This window comes from Peromyscus californicus, unplaced genomic scaffold, assembly GCF_007827085.1.
Source record: "Peromyscus californicus insignis strain IS unplaced genomic scaffold, ASM782708v3 Scaffold_14__1_contigs__length_90479793_seg_2, whole genome shotgun sequence".
Taxonomy (NCBI): Eukaryota; Metazoa; Chordata; class Mammalia; order Rodentia; family Cricetidae; genus Peromyscus; species Peromyscus californicus.
This window is the reverse complement of record NW_026294436.1, coordinates 49,725,287-49,753,240: the sequence shown is the minus strand read 5'-3', so window position 1 is coordinate 49,753,240 and position 27,954 is coordinate 49,725,287. Positions and strand designations below refer to the sequence as shown.

The following is a 27,954-nucleotide window of genomic DNA, read 5'->3' as shown; positions in this document are numbered from 1 at the left end:
CATCCTCCCAAAAGCAATCTACAGATGCAATGCAACCCCCATCAAATTTCCAACACAATTCTTCACAGACTTTATAGAAGAGAAGGTGGGGAATAGCCTTGAACATATTGATACTAGAGACAACTTCCTGAACAGAACACAGATAGCAGAGGCACTAAGATCAACCATTAATAAATGGGACCTTGTAAAACTTGAAAACCTTTTGTAAGGCATCATGGTAGTGACATAAAAACAGATACATTCATGAATAGAATCAAACTGAAGACCCAGACATAAATCCAAACACATATGGACACTTAATTTTTGATAAAGAAGGCAGAAATACACACTGGGAAAAAAAGACAGCATCTTCAACATCATGGTAGTAACATAAAAACAGACACATTCATGAATGGAATCAAATTGAAGACCCAGACATAAATCCAAACAAATTCATATAGATCCATACTTATAAATGTACAAAACTCAACTCCAAATGGATCACAGACTTCAAAATAAAACTGGGTACACTGATGTTTTTATTACTATAGCTCTGTAGTACAACTTGAAACTGGGAATGGTGAGACCTCCAACAGTCCTTTTATTATTCTGGATAATTTTAGCTATCTTGGGTTTTTGTTTTTCCATATGAAGTTGAGAATTACCCTTTCAAGTTCTGTGAAGAATTGTGTTGGAAATTTGATGAGGATTGCATTGCATCTGTAGATTGCTTTTGGGAGGATGGCCATTTTTACTATGTTAATCCTACTTATCCATGAGCATGGGAGATCTTCCCATCTTCTTATGCAGAGGGAAACACTACTTTCAGCATTAATCAGAGAAGCTTCTCTTTACAATGAATGGTGGCGGATGTAGAGATTTGGATGTTCAAGGTGCTGAGAATAAGGAGCAGTTGATTGATAAAACTTTTTATACAACCTGCTCTCAGTTCAGAGAACATCATGGAAGAGAGGGCAGAAAGAATATGAGAGCCCGAATATGGGAGAAAGGGGCTTATAAATACTATCCAACTATGATGCAACTATCATAGCTTCTGTAGCTGTCTGCTATGGGAAAGACAAAGACTGTACCTGTCAATAACTAGTCATGGGTTGGAGAGGAGCTCATAGGGTCCTATTGCCCTGCTGAAATTTGAATAAGAATGAAAATAAAATATACGTATGCAAATGCCATAATGAAACCCATTATTTTGTATGTGCACTTAAAATAATAAAACATAAAAGAATTTCATCCCTAGAAATTATTATAAATAGCGGTTGTAGGATTTGTATAGGAAGATGGTCACTAAGCAATTATTAAAAATAAAACAAGAGCCGGGCGGTGGTGGCGCACGCCTTTAATCCCAGCACTCGGGAGGCAGAGCCAGGCGGATCTCTGTGAGTTCGAGGCCAGCCTGGTCTCCAAAGCAAGTTCCAGGAAAGGCGCAAAGCTACACAGAGAAACCCTGTCTCGAAAAACCAAAAAAAAAAAAAAAAAAAAAAAAAAAACAAGAAAAATTTTATAATAAAAAAGAAAAAGGTAAAGAGAAGTATATTTTTACAACTGTTATTCAGATTTTAAAATCATATTAAATTTTTTTTTTTTTTTTTTTTTTTGAAGTAGGGTTTCTCCTTGTAACAGCTCTGGAATATCCTGGAATGCTGTGGGATATTTGATCATACTGTGTGAAGATGCATCTCTGTTTTACCTCACCTGCCCCAAGGCACCTTCTGATTGATTTAATAAAGAGCTGAATGACCAATATCTAGGCAGGAAAGGATAGGCAGGACTTCCGGCAGAGATAGGAATTCTGGGATGGAATCAGAGAGGTGGAATTCGACAGCCAGACACAGAGGAAGTGGGGCATGTGGCATTGAGAAAAGGTAATGAGCCACATGGCAAAAGCAGATTAATATAAACAGGTTAATTTAACTTTTAAGAGCTAATTGGGAACAAGCCTAAGCTAAGGTCAAGTAGTCATAATTAATAAAATGTCTCCATGTCATTATTTGGGTTCTGGTGGTCTAAAGAAAGTCTGACTACACTGGAATTTGCTTTTTAAGCCAGGCTGGCCTTGAACTCACAGAGATCCACCTCCCTCTGCCTCCTGAGTGCTGGGATTAAAGGTGTGCACCACCACCACCACCACCACCACCAGCAGCAGCTAAAAATTACATTTTTAAAGGTCATATAAGTGCATATAAATAAAAACTCAAACCAGGCGGTGTTAGCACAAGCCTTTCATCCCAGCGCTCAGGAGGCAGAGGCAAGCAGATCTCTGTGAGTTCAAGGTCAGCCTAGTCTACAGAGCGAGTTCAGGACAGGCTCCAAAGCTACACAGAGAAACCCTGTCTTGGGAAAAAACAAAACAAAACAAACAAACAAACCAAAAACAAAAAACAAAAAACCCCCAAAAATAAATAATAAAAAATTAACTTTAAAATAAATAAATATTTTTTCTCAAAATAAACTGGAAAAAGTAGGATAATTATTCATTTATGAAAGTGATATTATTATTGTGATGCCTAAACTAGACAAGGATAATGTAAGAAATAAAATTACCCATTAATAACTCTCAACAACAGAGATACAAAAACTCTTAACATAAGCCAACAAATTTATCAACCTATGAAAATACATACCAAGTAGGACTTATTTCAGATACACAAGCCTTATATTCAATATTTGAAGTCAATGAATGCAGTAACTATGTTGATAAACTATGAAAAAGATCACATGGTCATATCAATTGATGTAGAAAAGATTTTGAAAAAAACTTGCAATACCCTTCAGAATATAAACTCAGGAAAAAAGGGGGTGGCGGTGGAAAACTTCCTTATCTCGATGTGTTGTTAGAGGTCACCAAGGCCATGCACCGAAGATAGAAGGAAGTGAAAGGCATTGAGATCAGAGAGGAGAAAATACAACCACGTGTTTGCACGGAACAAGATTCCCATGTAAAAAAATGTTGATCTATAACTAAATCTCAGAAGTAGTAACTGGTTTCAACAAGGTGACAGGATTCAAGACGAGCATTAACAAGTTGTAATCCTTCTTAAGTTGAGAAATGAGTTTAGCATGATTCCAACCAAAATCCTAGTAAAATTTTATACAAATAAAGATAAGATTATTCTAATACTACATGGAAATTAAATAAGAAAGAAAGAAAGAAAGAAAGAAAGAAAGAAAGAAAGAAAGAAAGAAAGAAAGAAAGAAAGAAAGAAAGAAAGAAAGAAATCAGACTAGCTAAAGCAAGTTCATCAGGAAGGAATGAGGTGGAGCCAGGCATTGGCCTGCACCCTACACCTCAGCATCTGTGAGACTGAAGAAGGGAAACAACGGTGCGAGATCATGGCTGGCTCGGGCTTCATGAGGAGATAGGGCCAGTGTGGGATGCAGAGTGAGACTGTGTTAATAAAGAAAAGAACCCATTCTACTCACAACTGTCATCACGATAGTGAGGACTGGCAGAGCAGCTGCATACATGCGCATCTGGGGAACAGACATGGCCCACACAAAGATGCCCATTTGACTTTTTTTTAACAAAAAAGTCAAAAGCAATTCAATGAAGGTGAGCTCACCTTCTCAGCAAGTTCAGCAGCATGCACGCAGGGAAGTCAGGAAAAACGGCCTCTGCAGTTACGTCTCAGAACATGTGTACACTGGGCATCTACATGAATTTTGGCAGAACTCCTCTCAAATGTGTTGTATGTACTAAACACATAATACTTCATACAATCTTCATAGTAGTCCTATGTACTGAATGTTCTGTGCTGCGATTCTAGTCTGATGGGGCTGTATTAGGAGATAGGGGAGCATGCATTCCTGGCCTTTGTTATAATCAAGTAGAGGATTAGAAGGCAGACCCTTTGAGAATGATTAGGTCATCAGGATACATCCACAGACACGTGAATAAGATCTTTTGAAAAGAAACTTTAAGAGATGGAAACAGTGGGAAATGTCCACAAAGAAATTTTATATTTTACTCGTGTAAGATGTTTTAAGGAAGGTTTAATCCTGATATAGCCAAGAGTATATAAACTAACAAAATGGATATATAAATGATATATTAAATACTAATACTAATTTAAATCATATTGGAGAAATTTTATTGCCTTTAAAGTTTATATCTAGTGAAATAAAATAAAAGACATTATAACTAAAAAATAGCGTGTTTTTAAAACATTATTATCATAAAGCCAAATCCAAGCTGAAGATTATGAGCATCTAGATTAATTTGCAGTGTCAAAGTATAAAAGAAATCACAAGGATTACTACATTCAACAGAAGGAATTTAATACTAATCCAGGCAAACATGCATAACAAAGAACCTTGCATATAAAAGCAGTGGAAACATTCGTCTTCTCTGGAAAAGCTACTAAGCAATAGCTTTTCACTGGGAATTTTCCAGTATGTCTGGAAGCCTGAGAGACTGCTTTGTGTATATACCAGTCACCTTTCTATTAATCGACAAATAGCTGAAGAATCACCGTACAAAAGCTCCTTTTGGCTCACAGTTTGAAGGTTTCATTCTATGACACATTGCTCTTAAGCCTGTGATTAGACCACCTAGCATGGTAGAAATGCCTGGAGGAGCAAATCATCCACCTCACGGCCAGGGAACAAGAAAGAAGGGCTGGGGTCCTGTCATTCACCTCAAGGACACGTCCCCAGTGACCTAAAGACCCTTCACCAGGCCTCACTTCAAAGTTCCTACCACCTTCCAATATCACCATGAACTATGCCATTAACATGAGTACTGAAAGGACACTTAAGATCCAAAGTACAGTCGACTTGTTATGGTTTATGGTACTATTCCTAAAATAAACAGATATTTAGTATAATTGCATTAATTTAGTAACATAGAAGAGCTTAGATTCAGTTTAACTATTAAATTAAGAATTAAGAAAGGCACTTAGAATCTCACATTGATCCATTATCTGACCATAAAATCCAACCTAGTAGCAAGTAGGTTTACAAAACAGTATCATTACTGACCCTCTACTTATACCACAATCCAGACCTGAAATGAACATTTTCCTTACCAACTTTCTAATAAGAATTACTCATAAACTCACTGCAAGGCAATGAAGGGAGTAACAGATACAAGAACTTTAGAGATTCACCCACAATGTAGTGACTGCATATTGCAATCAATCAAAATGTAATTAGGGAGTAGAAAGCAGTAAAGGCAGGCTCCATACCAAAAGCATGTGGACAGAACAGACCTACAGAAACGACCCGTAGGTGGCACAGCCATATCCATGGGAAACGGCGCACGTCATGAGGCCACCTGTCTGACATGGTTCCAGCAGAGTTGAGCCGAATGCTACAATCGCTGTCATACTGTCTCTCACCTTTGGGTTTGGTCTCTGCGTGTGGCATGCTTGGGGGCTTCCTACATTATAATTCACTTAATGTCTTTCCCTGAGAAAATTATGTCTGAATCTCCTCAGGAAAGTCCTAAATTTATTACCCCTCCTGCTTTTAGGGAGATAAGTGCATCTGACCCTATTCAGAAATCTTCCTTATGCCCTGGAGATTGTGATAAGCACAAAGATGCTAGAAATTTTTTTATGAGGCATGACTCCAGGATCTTCTTGGTACAGCCGCTCCCAAGCAAACTCAAACAGAATAATGAGAACAAAGTAAACTTAAAGGAGACTGGTGAGCTCTAACTGACCAGGAAATCTGGCAACAGATCAGAGGCCTCCTCTTATATTATGCTCAGAGTTTGCTGAATAAGTAACCTACTAAATAGGGGGTTATGTGGGGTATGTCCCTAGGAAAAAAAATTCAATGATAGGCTGAATTTATGAATAGCTTTTGTACTCTGAAGACTGATAGTACACTACTCAAGACATGATGATTCACCTGAACTGGCTCAGATATTTTCAATTTACCTGGCTCTTGGAAATCATAAGAGCTGCCTACCTGCAAACAGACTGTTATATACTAAGTATGCTTGCCCTAACAACAGTCTACAGATTCTTTGAAATAGGGCTGTGGGACTAACGACAAAAGCACAATCTGTTCTATCTGTACTTATTAATTGTAACTAGACCTACGACGCTGGACATGTTACAGAAAAACAAACACATGTCTACAGACAGAATGACATAATTTGTATCTTTTGAAAAAGTCATGGGTCTTATGAATCTGTATAAATAAAGAAGCAACCTGATTGCTAGTCAGTCAGCCAGGCTGCAAGATTCCTCCGACCACCATGCCTGACTCACTTCTTACCTCCTCTTAGGACCTGTCAACTGCTGGGGCTGTAGCACGTCGCCTCCCCCACTCCCCGGCCCCAGAGGACAATCAAACCCCACTCTTTACTGTGAAGACAAGTTAGGTTTAGCTCAGCAAAGAGGTGAGGAACGGCTAGCTGGGTTGCAGTAAGATAGCAGAGGTTTAAGACTGAAAAGATCAAGGAAAATGAAAAACGAAGTAGGGGACCAGGGAAAGCCAGAAACTAACAATATGTAAGACCAGACACACTGATCATAGGATGCCCAAAGTGAAGGTGAGATCGCAACAGACAAGTCAGCCACACGATCACAAGCAAAGCGAGGTTTTGTGCCACAGAGACTTCCAGCTTCCCATAGGGTAAGGGGCTTCCTGATTTGAGAGGTGAATTCCTTTGGGACCAGAATAAGAACAATTTCCGTGTGAAGATGGCTCCGAGCTTCTAGATTTTCATGAGTACAATTACTCAGAAGCTATCTACGTGCAGAACCGTGGGCAGAGCCAGGCACCACGAAAGACTGGGAGGCTAACTCCAAGCCAGGTAAACATTTGTCCCAATATGGACAAAATAAACATTTTCCTTACCTAAAATTAATTCTGTTGCTTGTTACCATTTCAAGTAACATATTTTTTTTTTTTTTTTTTTTTTCGAGACAGGGTTTCTCTGTGTAGCTTTGCGCCTTTCCTGGAACTCACTTGGTAGTCCAGGCTGGCCTCGAACTCACAGAGATTCGCCTGGCTCTGCCTCCCGAGTGCTGGGGTTAAAGGCGTGCGCCACCACCGCCCGGCTCAAGTAACATATTTTTAAAACTTCTCAAAGCTAGCTGGGTTTGCACATATTTTTAAATGTGTACACAGTTTTGTTTATTGTAGCTACCCAAAGACATAGCTGAGGAGATCTGCAAAGTTAGACATAATATTTCAAGAACGTTGCTTCTTCTGTTCGTTTCAAATGGCTCTGGCATCTTCATATTTGGGAAGACTATATTGCCATTCATATAGAGGCTTCAAAATAGACACATCTATGACTACCAATCAAACTGATTCTTGCCCTTGTCTGTGGAGTGTGTACTATATTCAGATTCTGTCCTTGTCTGTGGAGTGTGTACTATATTCAGATTCTGTCCTTGTCTGTGCAGTGTGTACTATATTCAGATTCTGTCCTTGTCTGTGCAGTGTGTACTATATTCAAATTCTGTCCTTGTCTGTGGAGTGTGTACTATATTCAGATTCTGTCCTTGCCTGTGCAGTGTGTACTATGTTCAAATTCTTGTTCTTGCCTGTGGAGTGTGTACCATATTTACTGGTACAGATGACTTTTCTGCTAGTTCCAAGCATGCTGATAATGGGGCAGCTTTGCTGTTGCGGGTCCTTAAAGTATGGTGCCAACATTAAGTAGTGTGAACATGACCTGGAAACTTAAGAAAATCAAGTTCTTATTGAGCATGATGGTGCAGACCTATAATCCCAGCAACTTGAGAGTCTGAGGCAAGGGGACCAGAAGAAAGTCACAGCTTTTCTATGCCCATAACTCAACCTATACAACCAAAGGAAACCATAAATTATAATAGTTTAATATTCAGCTTTTGTCTTAATTTCTCCTATTCTTTGTTATTTAATTTGGAAATCCTAAAACACATAAAATGAAAATAAAATGGTGTACCATGAACGTAAAATTTTCCCTAATCCAGAATTTCAGATCTTAACCTCTGAGCCATCTCTCCAGACTAATTTCAGATCTTAATGAAGGTAGTCATTGTGTTCATTTTCCCCATGCTCTTCTAAAATATTCAACCTATACACAAGTACAGGGATGTGTGTGTGTGTTTGTGTGTGTTTGTTCACATATATATGCATGTTTTATAATCTACTTAATTTCCATATATTAGTTGTAAATATAAATATACCTTATGATACTGCATATAACGTACACGTGAAGTTTAATAAATAATTTTGGAGGGAATCACCAGCTACATCTCAAGTCCTTCCAGGGGCTCTCGTTACAGGCCTCCCAAACCATTAGCCTTTTCTCCTTCAGAGGTGACTGCTGACTTTGGAGTGATCTTTCTTTATGCTTTACCACCTGTACATTATTTTCACATTTATACTTAAGGTAGAGGAAGGGGCAAGGAGAGGAGAGGAGAGGAGAGGAGAGGAGACAGACTGAAGGAGAAGGAATGGAGAAGAACATTAAGACAAGAGAAAAGAGCAGAAGATCAGAGGAGAAGAAAACGAAAGATTTCAGGAGAAAGTTCATAACTAAACAGACAAATATAAAAAGGAAGAAACAATAAAGATACACAGGCTTTTTAAAAATTGGAACGATAAAGTCAAAACACTACTAAAGGTAGAAAGGAAGAAAGGATAAGTAAAAAAAAAAAGGTAGACATAAGATTGCCCATTAAAGAAAAAACAAACAAAATTAGATAAGTACATGGAGCTTATGAAGATGACTAAAAATAAAAGCATAAAGTTTGTGTAAAATATGATCAAGAAAAACGTTCCTAAAAGTACAATGAAAAGAACAAAAAGGAAGCATAAAGTAAAAAAAGAAAAAAAAAGGGGAAAGAAAAAAAATTAAGTGTTGGCGGAGTTTCCTTCTGGGCCCTTAAAATTAGACTGATGCTTGTAGGTACTGCAGGGGGCGGGGCTAGGAGCTGAACCTGCGACTGTCTTCCCTAGCTTACACTGCGGCTGAACTGTGTCAGCTGAACCGTGTCGGACCAGCGTCTGATATTCCCAAAGGCCTTCACTTTCCTAGCTGCGTACCAGCGGCCTCTGCTGGTCAAAGTTAGCATTTTAGTTTGTGTGCTGGACAGATTGCCCCGCCCTTCTGAGGCTCCCAATTTGTACCCCCTGAGGTGGCTATGGGGCAGGGGGTTGCTCCCAGGTGTGCTAAAGTGAGGAATGCAGCCACAGCACTGAGGCCTGCACAAACTCCTGAGCATTAATCATGGTGGAGGGCTGTGGCTGTAGATGTCAAGTACTCCCCTGGAGCATCCCTGAGGTCTCAGCATCTCCATCAGTGAAGCCTGCAATTGACGCCTGGCCCTAGAGATTGGTCTAACCACGGACCTCAGGCTCCCAGGCACTGGAGCTGAGACTTTATACATGTCACTGTCTGGGATGAGCAGTTTGGGGTCTGCATTTTGGGGGCTTGCTGGCATCTGGCCCTCCTACTCTCCACAGCTGTCTTCAGAGTTGTCTTTTACTGAGACTGAGGCAGGTTACATTCAGACACCCAGACTTGTGACTGTTCTCAGTCTCCCAGGGTAGTTCAGCGTTAACAATAGGGTCCCTCAAGATGGTGCCTGGCCACAGAGCTCTGAGCCAGCGAACTCTGCACTTCTAGCTCATCCTGCCATAGAAGTCACTGTCATGGCAAATCTCGGAATCAGACTGAAGCTTATGAAAGCTGTAGCTTGCCTTGAGGGCAAGACCGCCAGGTTGCTTGCATCAGCACTTCTTAACATCACAGTCACAGGTTTCTAACTGGAGTACTGCAAGACAATGTCTGATGCACATGCGCTCAGCAAGCCTCTGACTGCAGTATGCCTTAAGGACATAAATGCTAAAGAAAGTCACACAGACAGGTCCAGAGTCAATACGGGAGGGAGCTGCACCAACCAACGTCTGAATATCAAGAATCATAGTTCATGAAGGGCCACAGTATATCAATCTCTTCAGATTAAGTAGCATCTTGGAGCTGGGGAGGGACTACCTTGCCAGTGCTCTTCCGGAGTGCACTACAACCACTTGGGGAGTCTCCTGACCAAGCCTATTAGCTATTCACAGGCCGTAACCTTTGGCTTTTGTGCCAGCAGACTCAGTAACTTTGAACTTGGGTTGCAGGAGCTCTAGAGTAGGGATCAGGGATATGTATTGAAGACATCTGAGCTGTCCTGATGAACACTGTTTGAGAACAACTAAACTGAAAATTTGGGGACAGGCAACACCCTCATTTTTCCTGGTAATTTGCCTTAATCAGAGGCAGGCCTTATAAAATTTGATACATACAGGAAGAGCATTAGTTTATTCTCCAAGGTAGGTCTGTAACAACCACAGGATGGTCAGTGAAGAGCTGCTTTTGGTTTTCAGTTGTTTCTATACCTAAGGAGCTTCTTTGTGATCCTTCAGGTTTAGGATAATTTAGTGCAATGGGCCCATGCCACTAAGAATGGCTGTCTAAAACATTCTGTTCTGCCAAAGGACTCTCTCCAAGGCTCTTCCTTGTACAACAGCATTCAATGAAAACGACGGCAAAGTATGATTTGTGGCCACATGTGTCTCTTAGTAAGGTTGCCAAGAAATCCAGCTTTGTGGAAAGAAAAAGACTGAGATGTAACAACACCAGCAATTGATAAGGCAAATTCTCAAGTCACACTAATTTTAAGCTTAATAACTTCATATGTATAGATGCTAGATACAATGACATTTATAATTTTTGTTTAAATTTCCTTTACACATTCAAAGTTTTATGAAATATTTTATACTTAACTTTGAACATTTGTGTGTGGTGTGTATGTGCATGTGTGTATGTATGTATGTGTATGTGCATGTATGGTATACATGTATGTGGAAGCCTGGAGGCCAGTGACATCTTCCTCTTTTACTCTCTGCCTTGTATTTTTAAATTATTTTATTGTATGTGGATGAGTATTCTGATTGCATATACATCTGTGTACCATGTGCATGTGTGGTGCTTGTGGAGGGCAGAAGAGTTCACTGGATCCCTTGGAACTGGAGTTACAGACAGTTGCGAGCCACCATGTAGGCACTGGTAATTGAACTTGGGTCCCTTTAAGAACAAGTGCTCCTAATAATCTATTTAGCCCTCAGCTTTATGTTTTGAGGCAGGGTCTCTCACTGAATCTGGAGCTTACCAACCAGCCAAGGCTAGCCAGCAAACTCGGGGAATTCACTCATCTCTGTCTGTCTCCTACCCCAACACTAGGGTTACAGATGCATGCTCTGCCATACTGAGCTTTTTTTAACGTGGGTGCTGGGGATGCCAACTCAGGTCCTCAGTAAAGTGCACACAAGTACTTTACTGATCGAGCCTTATCCCCTGGCCACTCAATTTTTTTTTCAGTAAATATTTGTAAAAGCAATTTAAATTCCTTTTTCTCACTTTTTATTGTATTTTAAGACTCAAGAGTCACTGTTCAGACAATGATGTGAAATAATCTGACATATGTGCTTGACTAGTTAGCTGTTCAACTGTTAGGTTTAAGTGTACACAAAAACTTCTAGAAGAGGACTCATGCCGCTGTCACACAGAGCTCCAAGGACAGAGTACCATTTCCCTTGCTATGTTTCACATGCTAGTCTGTGAGAGGGTTAATCATCTAGCAGAAGATGTCATCAGCCATTTTAGCGCTGATGACAGCTAAGGTGCACATGATGTGGACTGAAGGAAAATGCATTTCACAGACTCTGGAGCAGGTAGAAGGTGCTCCCACTGTGTTCGTGTGAGGACTGCCTGGCACTGTTTCCCGCCTTCTGTCCTGGTCCTCTCTCTGCACGAGCACCTGTGCCACTGCAGGGACCACGGACACGGACATGTCTTCCTCCCACACTGTGTTCTGTCCTGCAGACTGATTCCTTCTTCCTTCTAAGCACAAGCTGGGCCAGTCCCAAGGGAGGTGAGATCCAGGGGTCTGGGCACATGACATATTTATTAAAAATTGTTTGAAAAATGGGAAAATAGGAAAGCATGATCTGATATTAGAAGCCTTTAAGAGATGATGCCTGCTCCATGGAAGATTTAAAATGCCCAAATCTGACAAAATAGTTCTTATGACAACTGGTTCTTATGAGGATGGCATAGAAACATGTAAAAAACAGATGGTACCTTACTGACAAATCCCTGAAAAGCCCAGGCTTCCAAATGACATGTGAAATGATGGGATGAATTAATGTCTATGAAAAAAGCTAAGGGAACATGGTCACTCGGAGTGATTTTGAGTGTGCTGGAAACCAGTTCTTTGCCATCCTACATATTCACACATCTTTCTTACTCTAGAAAACCTATGGTTCAAAGCCCTTACTTGGAGGCTGGAGAGATGGCTCAGCAGTTAAGAGCACTGGCTGCTCTTCCAGAGGACCTGGGTTCAATTTCCAGCACCCACATGGCAGCTCACATCTGTCTGTAACTCCAGTTCCAGGGCTTCTGACACCCTCACACAGATATACATGCAGGTAAAACACCAATGCACATAAAATAAATTATAAAAAAAATTGTAAAGCTAAGTTAGTTCATTTCTAAGTCACCACCAAGTTCACATCTCCATGTTGACACAGCACACACAGGTGGCCTGTGTGTGTGAACAGGGAATGAGGTCCTCCAATTACTTCAGAGCTGTCTTCATGGTAGTTATGGTAGAATGGCTGGCAGTGTCCCTTAGGAATGGTCTCAGGGATTTTAACTTGGGTGAACTGGAACTAACCCGGTCATATGACTTCGGTACATGAAGTCAGTCTTGAAGTTTTTGGTACAGATTTATGCCATGTAACCTCTCATTGCTGTATCATTCTTTAGAGTATTCTGAACTCAAGTGAGATTAATTTTAAGCAGAATATTACTTAAGTATCAAACTCAATCAGAAGACTTACAGTCTAAATCCAATAAAACTATTGAGTAAGATGATGACCATGTGAGAAAGAAACTGTTCTAAAGAAAAGGAGAAAGAGATCAGAAGTCCACAAACGGGAGACAGGGCCACTGAAGGGTACAGGAAAACAGCACGGTGAGGGTCAGTACCAACACAGCCACAGCAGCTGTGGTGTCCAGTATCGGGGAGGAAAGCAGAGGCCTCGGCCTGAAGCGAAGTCAGGAAAGGCCGTGTGGAGAGCCTGGAGGGTGAGAAACAATCAAACACAGGTCGCCTCAGCATAGCTCCCAGCTGGCTGAAGGGAGCCTCACGTTTAAATGACCGTGGGTTACGGCAGAGGAATTATCAGCTGATGGCACACAAAATCATGAGCAATGACTAGTCATTTTTTAAAAACTAAGTGTGAGGGTGGTTTGTTGTACAGAATACATGGTTAGAACATTACTGGTATGGGTTTGTAAAGAGATGAAATGACCTCTAAAACTACTCTTAGTAGCTAACATTATATCACAGTGCAGACTGTGCTAAGGACGTCAGTGATTTTAAATTATGTAGGAGTAGATTCTATCACCTACTAAGCAGACGGGAAGGCGGGCTTAAAGGAAATCAGGGAACAATACTAAGACACACAGTAAGTGGCAAAGCCACAAATGGTAACTGTCACTTCAGACACTGGACACTACAGTGACCTTTGCCAAGGCAGGATTTCCACAAAGCTCCTTCCCACTGCTTTCTAGATTCTTAAGTTTCTTGTAATTCAGATGAGTACAGACCTTCTATGTGTACTACACATCACCAGGCTCTGAAGAGACTCTAAGGTTCCTGAAGTCTAAGACATCACAGTTGCTAGGAGCTTTGACTGCTGCCTAGCAACAGATTTCACTTTATTCTGGTCGGGTGTCAGAGTACCTTCTGACTTCAAACGATAACAGACACAGCGACTTTTCACTGCTTTGTCTCTACTAGAGAAAGGATAACCACGAAGGCATATAATTAAGCATGGAATGAATCTACTCAATCCTTCTGCCGTGATGCAGTACCTACCAATCGATCCAGCAACCAATCAATCAGCTAAAACTACCTACATACCCGCTAAAAGTCTCCAGAAGAGAGACATCAGGCAAAACCAAGTTCATAAACTAAGAACTTCTTGATTCTGGGAGTTCAAGACACCAGAGCACATTACCAGAACTTTACACTTAGAATGTATGCATTTTGTGTTATGTAAATTAAATCAATAAAGTTAAAAATAAAAACATAAAATTTAACATTCTCACAACAATGGGGAGTTTCAGCAGCTGTTTAAAGCATTCTGATTTCTTTATATTTTAAGACAAATCTGGAGTAAATAAATTTAAGTTTCATTAATAAAATTTAGAGTAAGTATACATGCTAAAATTTGGCAAAACAAATTAAAGTATATAATGTATGGGAAAGGCTCCATGGAAGACAGGTAGTAGTTAACATTTCCAGCTCTTTCCATCACATGATATATGTCACAGCTTCCTAATTCTGCTATGCAACCTAATAGCAGCCATCAGCAAAGCAGGAATGAACAGCTATGGCTGGCCACAAACAAAACTGTATTCACAAAACCAGGCAGTCAGCCCAGTACGGTCAAGGTGCTATTTACTGTTTTCCCTTAAGAAGTTATGTGTACATGTGTGTATCTGTGTGGAAGAATGGGCACGTGAGTGCAGGAACCTGCAGAGCCTACAGGTATCCGATCCCTTTGGATAGAGCTGCAGGCAGATGTGAGCCACCCAACACGGATGCACACGGGTTCCTAATTGTTGAACCATTTCTTCAGGCTGTACTTATTGTTTTCTAATTCCTCATTTATTGCTTTAAAATCAGCTCATGAACAAAGGGAAAGGAGACACTACAAAGATTGTCTATCTGGCAGAAAGACAGTCAGAAAAGCCAAAGATAAAAAGTGGAAAATAAGGGCTGGAGAGATGGCTCAGCGGTTAAGAACACTGACTGTTCTTCCAGAGGTCCTGAGTTCAATTCCCAGCAACCACATGGTGGCTCACAACCATCTGTAATGAGATCTGGCACCCTCTTCTGGCCTGCAGGTATACATGCAGACAGAATACTGTATACATAGTAAATAAATAAATCTTTAAAAAAAAAAAAAGTGGAAAATAAACTTTAAGTAAATAAATTCAAACTGATCATCAATTGCAATAAATTTAAATAGGTTAAATTCAAACACTATAGGACTACTAGATCAGATTGAAAAATAACTTTTAGAAAGAAATCAAAATCAGTTATATTGGATATATGTGAAATAAGATACGACACCTTGTAAGTTAAAAAAAAAAAAGAACATAGGAACAAAGTGAAATATGATATAATTACCAAACAGATAATAATAGTCACACATAATGATGACTCAAGTTCACAAAAACAAGCAGCTAAAAGGAAAAAAAAAAATCACATGAAACAGTAATAAGTATTCTGACCAAATATCTGCCCAGAAACAACTTCCAGGAAGGATTCATTTGGCTTAGTTTCATGGGTAGGGAGTGCAGAGCACAACAGATGATATCCTGGCCTTAGTCATTCAGGAGCTTTTTAAGTTGGTCTCTTCCCAGTGGCAGACCGAAGCAGAAACTCTGGCTAGAACCAGGGGTCAGGCTATAGGGCATAAACCTTACCCCAGTAACCTCCCTCAGCCAGCCACATCTCACCTCCCACAGACTCCCCAAACAAGGAGATGGGTACTAAGTGGTCAAACATACGAGCCTACTGGAGACATTTTATTTTCAAGCTATATGGTAATTTAACACAGATTCCCCTTCCCGAAAGCTGATAAATTAAACCACACAAACTAAAGAACAGAAATAGAAAAGCCATAGATTTGGATAAACTATTTGAATCTATACTTATATATGTATAGAGGATACTACCATAAACATCTTTTTGTGAAAGTCAGTAGAAACATTTCTTAATTTAACTCCACACTAAATTAACAAAGGAAATCAATAAAATTTAAAAGCCCAGTTATCCAAGAGACTATCGTTTCTGACAATATTTGTGTAACAAAAACCTCCTGATTGACATATAGATTAAATTTCTAATAAGTAATATAAAACTGTCCCCACAATCAAAGTTTCTATCTTGTGGGAGAGACAATTATCATTAGCCAACAACCAACATGCAATATATACAATAAATGACATTTACATACATAATATAGAGTAGCAAACTGTGTTAAGGTCAAGAAGTACAAGAGAACATGCCGTTTGGGAACCACACTCTGAGGACATTGCATTATGAGACTGGAGAGAAAGAGAAGGAGATGAATAGTGTGTGCTGGAAGAGAGAAAAAAGGCAGTATGAACGAAGCAGAGGGGGTGTTTGGGGATGCTAAAGTTAGACAGTAGGACTAATGTACAGAAGAAAGGGGGAGTAACAGAGATAGCCTAATTAAGTTCATAGTTGCTCCTCAGTGACCTGGGGAACTGATTGTGGGATAACTTGTGAATTTACCAGAATCTGCAATGCTCAGATCCCTTATACAAAATGGCATGGTATTCACAGATAACATACACCCATCCTCCTGAGTACTTGAATCATCTCTACATTATTTATGACACCTCATCAATGGAAATCCTACATATATAGTTGCTGTAATGAAGTATCTAATGAATAACAAAAAGGTCAGCATATGTTCAGTACAGATGAAGTTTTGTATATGGGAATATTTTCCACCTACAGCTGATTTAATACATAGATGTGGAACCTACAGATATAGATTGTTGACTGTATTTAGGAAAGCAGTTTCTTGAAAATATAAAAACAGAAGAAAAAATTTCTACTTTTTGTCAAATTAACATATACCAATATTTGTTTGTTTGTTTGTTTGTTTTTTGCCATGATAAATGCCATGACCAAAACCATCTCAAGGAGGGAAGCCAAGGCAGGAACAAAAGCAGAGACCATGGAGGAATGCTGCTTACCGCCTTGCTCCTCCAGCTTGCCCATTAGCTACCTTTTTTACACAACCCAGGCCCACCTGCCTAGGGATGGAACTGCCTATAGTAGGCTGGGTGCTCCTACAATAATTAGCAATTAAGAAAGTGCCCCAGAGACATGACCACAGATCAGGCTCCTGAGGCAATTCTTCCGTTGATATTCCTTCTTCCTACTTATGTCAAGTTGACAACTGAAGCCAAACTAAGACGCTATGTTTTAAATGTAAACATTTTTATTCTAATTTAATTAGAAAATTTTAGTAAGATGGTCTTATAGTTTATAATTTCCATGAATTAGCTCATTATTTATCTTTATATTAGATATATTGGAATCAATTTCTCCAAAATTTGCCATAAACTGTGAATAATTTTCACCAGGTTAAGATGTTAGTTATTAAAATCATCATTAATATGAATTACTATGCAACTTGGTCCAGTTATGTTTTGATTAGTTGATCTGTAAAAGCACGGTACAATAATCCCAGCCATGGAATGAAATGGTTTGGGGATGTACCTTTCACTTCTGATTCTTAGATTCCACACTTGATAGTATGATCACAATCCAAGTCTAAGCAGATTACCACAATATAAAAGAACCTAGGGCTTTGTGCACACAGGCAAGCACTCCATCCCTGAGCTGCAGTCCCAGGCCTAATGGTCACTATTTCTAAATGGCTTTTTATTGTAAACCAATCTCTTAGAGCCATTAACTGCTATCCTTTCTCAAAGTTACACTTCTCTGGTAAGGAGTGAGCAGAATTCCTGGGGTTCTTCCTAATTAACAAATCACTCAGGACACTTAAAGTTCCTGGGAAAACATAGGGGAATGAAAGCACACCCACACCTGTCACCCTGCACAAAGATCACCTCCAGGAGGATCAAGGGCCTCGGGCTGACACTGGAAGCACTGAACCTGCTGGGAGAAAACACAGGCAATGCCCTGCAAGACATCGGTGTAGGGAGGACTGCTGAATAGGAGGGCCAGCCTCTGATAAATGGAACCCGATGAACTCAAACAAACTTCTGTGTAGCTAAGAACACAATCACCTATGTGAAAAGAGAGCCCATAGAATGGAAGAGAACCTTTGCCAGCTATACATCTGACAGATTAACATTCAGAATACACAGGAACCCCCAAAACAAAGAATCAAGAAAACAAATGACCCAATTAGAAAAGTCTACAGATCTGAACCGAGAGCTCTCAAAACAAGAAATACGAATAGTTAAGAAATATCTCTTAAAGTATTCAACACCCTTATCAATAGAGGAAATGCAAATGAAAACCATTTTATCTTTTCTTAGAATAGCTATAGCTAAGATCAAGAAAACAACTGACAGCAAACGTTGGCAAGGATGCCAGGGGTTGCAAACTGGTGTAGTCACCATGGAAATCAGTGTGGAGAATTCTCAAGAAGCTAAGTGTAGATCTACCATATGTCCCAAATATATTACTCCTTGGCATATGCCTAAACGACTCGATATCTTGCTCCACAGATATTTGTTCAGCCATGCTCATGTTCACCATTATAGTCATAATAGCTATGAAATGGAAACAACATAAATGTCCTTCAACTGATGAATGATTAATGAAGGTGTGGTGCATACATACTATGGAATACTATTAAGCTACAATGAAAAATGAAATCACGAAATTTGCAGGTAAAAATATGGAAACGAAAAAAAAAATGGAACAGGAAAATACACTGAGTGGGGTAACCGAGACTCAGAAAGGCAAACTCCATATGTTCTCTTATCTGTGAATCCTAGCCCTGAATCTTTAGATGTGAATATACAACCTGGAGTAACGGCAGAAACCAGGGAAGTAAAAAGGGACTACTGGGGACTACTGAGGGGGAGAAGGTGTTCTAGAGAGGGAGATGGATGGGCACGGGTGCTATGAAGGGGGGAATTGGAAAGGGAGGAGCTTCAATTGTGGACAGGGAAGGGAGAGTCGGTAATACCGAAGGAGAGGGAGGAAGGAGAAAGAAGTAACACTAAGGACATTTGAAACGTCTCAGGGAAACATTGTTTTACAAACTTACTTAAAAATAAGGTTTTTAATATGTGGTATGTGCCATATATATGTGTGGATGCATGTGAGCACATGTACACATGTAGTTTAAATGGAGTTATACACATATAATACTCCTCAAAGATCCATAGACTATTCAACATAAGCCCCCTGCTAGGTATTGGAAACCTCCCTTCAAGTTTGATCAGGGAAGTCCAAGAGACTCCCAAACAGCATAAACTACTGCCATTTACCATTGTTGCCTCCCAAAACTTAAAGGTAAGACCCCAGTGTTGAAGCTACCACATACTTCGGAAATGGGACTTGGAGGAATAGAGCTAGAACTGACCTGGAAGCCTCCTCCTTGAGGACTAGTTCTCAGAGGATCCAAAGGTGCTATGCAAGCTACCAAGGGAGAAAAGCAATTAATAGTTCGACACAGCTACAATGCCTACAAACCCCAACGACCAGTCCAACAAGCTATCCGAAGGGTGCAATCATGGCGCTGTGGTCTTGGGCGCAACCCACAGCTGTGGAATTGGACTTAAGGACTACTTAATAGGAGGGAACTCATGCCTGGTACTGTAAACGCAGTCAACTACTTGAGGCTGGAGAGGTCATAGACCCTAAAGCAGAGCCTAATACTGCCATTTTCCTAAGCTAATATAATTTTAACTGTATCCTAAGAAAGTGTGTCTCTTATTCCTAATCAAAGATAGAGACTATTATCTATCTTTGATCAACTGATCAAAATACAAGGAATGAGTGACCGTGGGTGCCAGCCCCAATTGGTACATCTGTAACACAGACTCTACACCTAAAGCTCAGGGAACATTAAAGAAAGGGTGGAAAGATTTAAGAGCAGGTGTCACCTCCTAGGTAGCATTTTATAGACCTGACAGGGGAATTGCATTCATGAAATCTCAACAATATGGCTGCCTAAACAAAATCTGCATAATGGTAATACTAACTGACATGCCAGTGTGGATGATGGGAATGTCATAAAGCCCCACCATTAGATGAAGAGTTACAAGCAGTCAATGGCTGCTGAGGAGGAAAGGTCAATTTTCTCCAGGGACAAGATCCCTGATAGGTCATCAAATCCCAAGTAGTTAGTCCTAAACACACGTACATAAGAGCAACACTAAACGGACTCAGTAGGCTGTATACATTCTAAAGAAGATGAGGTCACGGATTTGAGAGGAAATGGGGGATGCACAGGAGGAACTGGAGGGAGGGTAGAAATAATATAAATGCAGTACTCACATATGAAATTCTAAAAAAATCAAATTGAACAATAAAGTTTCCAAAGCTTAAAAATTCACAGAATATTAAAAGCATACACTAAGCATTGTAGGTTCAAGGTAATATTCTTTATGATGTAGTTTAACGTACTTGGAAGCATCTGATAGAAATTTCATCTGTTTAACTCTTTGCAATGGAGCACAGAACTGCAAAACTGACCTTCTAAGTAAGCCTGGTCCAAGTTTTTTTGTCACCGAAACAAAATTAGATTCATAATGCTTCGATTCAATCTTTCTACAACAAAAATGTCCACACCTCCTTTACAGCATCCCAGAAGCTGAATTCCATGAAGGAAACTGAACTTAGCAAGCTGGGAGCCTAATAATCAAGCAGCCCCACATTAGGAGAGTGAATGGACAGAACGAGTATGTCTTGCGGGGCTCTTGGCCCATCAGGCATCAGAACTACTCTTCATATAAATACTGAAACACCGAAAGAAGCCCGAGGAGAACCCAGTTTTAGAAGTGATAAGACAGACGCTCCTGCTACCAGCCTGCTTCACCCAGGCATCACCAGAGTCCAGTCTAACACCAACGTTAAAAACTGCTAGTGTTCTAATAAATGCTCTGCAGTGGATTACACGAGGAAAATTCAGCAGTGTTTCATACCTTTATTTTAAAAATATTAAAATTGTTTTGAAATAGCCTCAGTAAATCTGAATTAATTTTACAACCAAACAACATTAAAATACACACTACAGGGTTCTTTATTAGGAATTTTGACACAGTTTCACAGAATCATGGAAGATATAGATTTCAAGGTTGAGACAAAGCTTAAAATACCTTGATTTTATTTCACTAAAGAAGTAAAACTTCAGAATGAACTGTGTTATGATCAATGTAATAAAACTGTGTTAACAAATGAGTCTTTATAAGAAAGGAAACTTTCTAACAAATCTTCAGGGTCTTAATATTTTTAAAAGCTAAATTGTTTGGTCATCCCATGTGCAAAAGAGGCATTCCCAGTTTAGTTACCATCTCCTGCCTAGCACCAACCATGACAGGCAACCAGAAAGGAGGGCTTGGTGCTGTACACCTGGTCAAAAGCCCATGGCTAGTAGGCCATAGGCCCTACAGGGGAACCAACTACTGTTTTTCGCTAAGTGGACATATTATCAAACTGCCTTCTTATTTATATTTATCCTGTAGATTTGTGCTGCTCTCAACCTTGACCAGACAAGCTTCTTCAGTGGGCAGCAGTATATGCAGAGACTCATAACTGGTCAAAGTGCTCCTGAGTGTTTAGCCTTAATTGGGTCATCCCTATCAATCTGCCCATCCCCCATTGGCAGCCAAGGCTCGGGAAGCTTCAAGGCAGAGAAAGGGTGCAGAAAGAACATCGAGCTGGAGGATGGGGAGGGGCGCTGTGCAGTGCTGTCCACTGGACATGGCATGGCTATTGCACTCATGACTTCACCGTAGTTATGGCTACCCACATAAGATCAGGCCAATAGGAGCAGTTGGTATTCCAGCAGGCATCACTAATGGATTCAGTGGATGACAGGGGTGGGGTGAAGGACAGGGAAAGGAGGGAAGGAAGGAAGAAGGAAGGGAGAAGGAAAGAAGGAAGGAGGGAGGGAGAGAGAGAGGAAGGAAAGAAGGAAAAAGAGGACATGAACGTGGGAAAGGTATGGATTGGGAGATGTCTAGGGGAAGTGGAATCCAGGAGTTGGGAGTGGATACGCTCAAGATACATGGTAATAAATGATACAAATTTTTAAGGAATATATAAAACAAAGTAGTTGTCAAATTGGTTCATTTTAAGCAACAATCCCACTTAGGAACTTAATTTAGACACAGGCTTTAACTGAGGAGAATAATTAAAGTCCTTTGTTCCTTAAACAATGACAACAATCTTACTTTTTTTTCCCTGTGGATGTTGGGTTTTGGTAGCGTTTTAAACTGCTTTGTTACTAGGGAATCATGCAACTGTCCTCAAAAACTAAGCCAATGATATTAGCAGCAGTATTGATAGTAGAAGAACCATAATGGCGATAGCAACAATGTCGGAAATGTACAGCACTCAACAGGTGATGGGTATTGTCCTCAGCACCTTTCATACAATCCTTAGTCACAAAGAAGGCATAGCATATTATCATTTTATAACTAAGCAAACAGGATACAAAAAGGCAAAAAAATAATTGATCCAATATCTGTGGGCAATAATCAACATACTAGTATTTAAGAAACATAATCGTATTTTAGAATAAAATTATCTACCTATATCTCTATCTATAGTTAACTTTTAGAGAACTAACTGAAATGATTTAAGCCTATATAAATATAAAAATTATATATGTAATAAAAATTTTCATTTTCATACTGCCTTTCAATCACATATTATTTCATGATATTTCAGTTATATATATGTATAATTATTAAGTTATATAGCTACTATTTATTTTAATTTCCCTGTATTTTATTTATGAATTTATTTTATGGACAGGCTTAAAGTAACTACATATAAATAATGAAAACATATAAACAAACATGTTGCATAATTTTGAAGTTAAAAATTAAAAAACAAAAATGAGGGCTGGAGAGATGGCTCAGAGGTTAAGAGCACCGACTGTTCTTCCAGAGGTCCTGAGTTCAATTCCCAGCAACCACATGGTGGCTCACAACCATCTGTAATGAGATCTGGCGCCCTCTTCTGGCCTGCAGGCATACATGCAGACAGAACATTGTATACATAATAAATAAATCTTTAAAAAAACAAAACAAAACAAAAAAACCAAAAATGAAACATTCACCTGGTTTTACTTTCTTTTAAATTCTGAATTCCAAAATGAAAACATATTTCAATCTACATATAAAAAGACTGTAAAATCTCAAACGCACTTTTTCTCGTGTATTAAAAAAATAAAAACAAAACTGAAGTTTCTCTTTTTCCTAGCTCTCTTAGAAGTGAGAAGAGAAATTACTTTAGCCTCATAGATAAGTGTAGGACTAGGAATTAGGACTGCCTACAAGCACATGACAACTATTTATGCCCAGAAATCCCTACCCTGAAAGATAAGGATGTAAGTCAGTAAACGACTTCATTGTGCACACCAGAAACTCCCCCAGCTCATTTACCCCCCAAAACCATGACTCAAACAGTCACTGTTTCACAGTTTCCTTCCAACTGGGCCAACAACTCACTTATCAGCAACTGTAAGCTTAAAAGACTTAGTTATGACTCCATCTTACTGCATGAGATTCCAACCCTACAGTGCGGTGTGGACTCTGCACAGTCTTCTTCAGGTCACTGCGAAGACAGAAGAACCCATCCTAGACAGTATTTGCCAATGGCCTCTCCACAGGCCTGGTCTACAAAGACTGCATCAAGGCTGTGCTCTTCCTTACAGGTTAGTGGGCAAGAAACTAATGCAGGTTTCTTGGGTATTAGGTACTCAGGGAATTCTGGAGGAAGTCAGGATTCAACACGTTCCATTTCAGTCCCTCTTGAACCAGAAGCTCTCTTTAAGTCTCTCTGTTTCTGCCTAGAGCAGCCCATGGGTACAAATCAAATATACCAGTGCAAGGGATCATTACAGAATGAGATTAAAAATGACAGAGGCTGCCAAAGTTTGACACAAGACTTCAAACTTCAAATTCCATTACTACCACAGTGAACTGGGTAACCACACATTTCAAATCGATCACCAAGTACCACTGTAATCCACGTTTAGAAATAAAAGAAAAAAGTTATTAAAAACCTTATAATGCTAAAGTTCATGCTGGCATCTCAGAAGATTTTATAAAAAATTCTTTTGCTTAATTTTATATCTAATGTTTTCAAGCTTGAAAAGGAGATGGGAATGTGGCACAACAGTAAAGCTCTTGAAGCAAAGTCCTGGGTTTCATTTCTACTACCAAAGAGAAAAGACAAGTAAGTTTTAAAGAACAGCTCTAACCAAAATTATTTAAATGTGTATAAGTAAAAAATTATATGTGTGTGTAATAAAATTGAGCATTTTGACATTATAATTAACTTAACTATTTTTATTAGCTCTAACTTATATTTACCTATGTGATCTAAGTTATATTGCTAGTATTTATTCTAAAGCTAATATTTATTTGAATATTGCTTTATTTTACTTTAGTATTGGCGTCCAACGTGGTGGCAAGAGTTTCCACCTAAAAACTGAGAAAAAAGATTCTAAAACGGAGCTAAAAACAGTTCCTAATTGTCTCTCTCAAATGAGTGGCAGCTGCCGGTTTGAGCTACTGGCGGGTTCCTAGCATGCGCGCTCGACCTGCAGTATGGTGGGAATGAGGCCTCTGCAAGTGGTACATTAAGCTGTGTGGTGGATTTAGCCTTTGCTAGTACAAAACAAAAAATAAGAGGTTTCTGGGCTACACACTGCTTGGATAAAAGCACAGACCCACGATAGCTCCCAGAGCTGGCGGTAAACTACCACGGCCATGTTGGAAAGCTGAGGTGGGCGGAGCCAGCAGCCACAGCTGCTGCAGTTTAAAGCGATAGATTCACAAAGACAGATTCAGATGTAATAGTTTACAATGTGTGTAAAATATACATAGGCTTGAAAGAGACAAAAAAGCTGATATATACAGTTATAGAAGCAAATACATAGTTTTAAAAAATAAAGTCTTTAAAGAGACAGTAAAATTAATATAAAAAATAAGCCACATGATGAATATTACACAGAGAATCTGGATTGTGTTGTCTTTGGGATTTTTAACTGCAGAAAAACATTTGATTGTAAAAGCTGTTGAGTTATGCCAAAATGTATATTTTAAAGATACCTTGACTTCAAAATTTGGATGTAAGGATATGTTGCTTTGGAAAGGAGACTCTGCTTTTGTTCCCACAGAAAGCCAAAGGCTATGGATTTGTTCCAGATTAAGATACATCAGGTTTGACCAGCCAAGACCCCCTGAAAGGTCTCCGATGACACCATGGCCCAGACGATTCAACATCCAGAATGGTTTGAAGGCAACTGGCTCAGATGATACACCCTCATGGACTATTCCATAATCCTAAAATTTTCTTTATGTCCCCATAAGATACAGCGCCCCCCTCCAGCAGGAAGTAGTAAGAGAAGCTACGCCCAAATTCCCAAATTATATGTAATTTTATTTTGTTAAGGTTAAAACCTTCCTTTTTGAAAAAAAAAAAAATGGGGGAAGTGCTGTGGGATGTTCTGTATGGCAAATGTGTTGCTCTGATTGATCAATAAATAAATCACTGATTGGCCATTGGCTAGGCAGGAAGTATAGGCGGGACAAGGAGGAGAATTCTGGGAAGTGGAAGGCTGAGTCAGAGAGACACTGCCAGCCGCCATGATGAGAAACAGCATGTGAAGATGCCGGTAAGCCACGAGCCATATGGCAAGGTATAGATTTATAGAAATGGATTAATTTAAGCTGTAAGAACAGTCAGCAAGAAGCCTGCCACGGCCATACAGTTTGTAAGCAATATAAGTCTCTGTGTTTACTTGGCTGGGTTTGAGAGGCTGTGGGACTGGCGGGTGACAAAGATTTGTCCTGACTGTGGGCCAGGCAGGAAAACTCTAGCTACATAGTATCACATTTTTTTCTTTATAAAAAATTTAAACAGGAGATGAGAATTTAGCTCAATGACAGAGTGCTTGCCTAGCAAGTGCAAGGCCCTGGGTTTGGTCCTCAGAATTAAATCAGATAGCTGTTTAACTGAATAAAACTATTAAGATGCTAAAGTTGAGCAATTTAAGAATTTGTTTCCTCACAGATATTATGTTTGTACATATATATGCAAATGTAAAACCTATGAAAAAATTTTAGCATTTATAAATTCATAACTACCATTCCAAGGTAGAAAAACCATATATGTACATGTGCTTGCATATATATATGTATATCACACACACATACAAACAGCCTTGGGTATATATATGTGTTATATTACATATATGTGTACATATATGCACATTCGCATATATTCATATCTATACACATATATGCCTGGGCAGGAAAATTACGTGCAGCATTAACCAGCAATTTATAGGGAGCATGTGAATACAGTAATAAATTTGACTTTAGACTATATCTCATTATTACCACAGAGGCTGTTGGCCATCTACATTGCTATCATTTCCTGTGAAAATTTACTAACCATGTGATGTTTGTGTTTTTGCTGATGTTGAGAACATGAAAACTGGAAGACAGAGGGTTTTCATGGTAGCACATACCCGTAAGGCCAGCACTCTCAGTAGACAGGAGGATCAGGAATTCAAGGTCATCCTCAGCTACAGAGTAAGTTTCAGGCCAGCCTGGGTGAAATGGGACCCTGTCTCAAACAAACAAACACAACCAGAACAGAACAGTCTGGATCCTGGGCTTCCTGCTCTACATTAAGGAAAAACAATCCAACCTCTCAGGACTCCAGCTAGCTTACCTGGAAAAGAATGACAACTCTATCTACATGACATCCTTGCTCTGTCCATTCAAGGAGATGATGTCTAAGGTCTTGACCAGTCTGCTACCTGGCAGAGTTGTAACTAACATATACCCATCATGTATGGAAATGCCCCATAATTATGGCACAGTGGTAACTAACATATGTGTTTATTACCCATCATGCATGGAAATGCCCCACAATGATGTTCGTAAGACCAGTGTGGTAATGAAGCAGTTTCTAAATAATTAAAGATGCATTAATTATGCACAAGATCTTTAAGGTTCATATCCTTTCAACCAATAATATGACTTCCAAAAAAGTAGCCAGAGGAAATTATTAGAAATGTCATCTAATATTTATGTAGAAAGACTCTTCAAAATCTTTATTTTTTCTCTTTTATTGAAAACAGATTTTTTCTCATACAATATATTCTGATTATAGTTTCTCGTCTCTTGACTCCTCCCAGTTCCTCCCTTCCTCCCCTCCTATCCAGATACACTCCCTTTATGTCTTTCATTAGAAAAGAACAGGCGTCTAAGAGATAACAAAAAAACAACAAAATAATAAAACAAAAAACATCTCATCAAAGTTGGACAAGGCAAACCAACGAAAGGAAAAGACCACAAGAGAAGGCACAAGTTATTATTAATAAAAAACTAGAAATAACTCAAGTATCCAAATATCATACATAGGATTATTATGAAATATTCAATCAATAATTAAAATATTCATGAGGCCTCAAAGAAAGACCCAAATGCTCTCAAAAAATAAATTAGAGCAACAGAATATAGACACACATCTCAGCTACATTATGCTCTTATGTATGTATCATATATGCACACACACACAAATGCACAAAAAACACATCAAAATGTTAACAATGAGAAGTATGGTATTAGGAAGCAGTTATGGGTTTTTTTTTTTTTTGCAATAAGGTCTTGCTATATAGTCCAGGCTGGTCTCAAACTCAATATGTAGTTCAGGATGACTTAAAAAACATGATTGTTCTGCCTTAGACTTCTCAGTGCTAGGATTACAAGTGTGTACCACCATGCCTGGTTCAGGTAAATTTTTATTGTCTCATACACAAATATGTATATGCAATTTTCAAGTTTTTCTACTGTGCTTAGAATACATAAAAACTACACCCAATTCTGCATATTACTCAGTATATTCTAGTTTTCAATAAATATCTTTTAAATTAAACATCTCAATTCCAAAACAACTTGGAGTAGCTGATAGAGATGCACACAACCGACTCAAACACATGAGGAAACAGATAAAAGCAAGAAATGAACTTGCACACTCTCAGTGCACACATGCACATACACTTGTGTGTGTATATACACACATATAAATATCGATATTCATGTCCATCAAAGATCTGTTTCAGATATAGAGAACTGGAGGGAGTGTCTTCAATTCCTCAGAA

General features: G+C 39.2%; 1 protein-coding gene across 5 annotated transcripts in view; it reads right to left on the bottom strand.

The window, feature by feature from the left end:
• Positions 1-27,954, bottom strand: part of Nme7 (NME/NM23 family member 7) — a 145,739-nt gene that overhangs the window by 71,733 nt on the left and 46,052 nt on the right. The window contains exon 10 of one of the 5 annotated variants that reach the window (XM_052737451.1): positions 20,821-22,795. The exons of the other annotated variants lie outside the window; for them this stretch is intronic. Within the exon in view, the coding sequence (XP_052593411.1) occupies positions 22,647-22,795 (149 nt within the window). The 3' untranslated portion in view covers positions 20,821-22,646. Of the gene's footprint in view, positions 1-20,820; positions 22,796-27,954 lie in introns of those variants that run through there. 5 annotated transcript variants of the gene reach the window in all.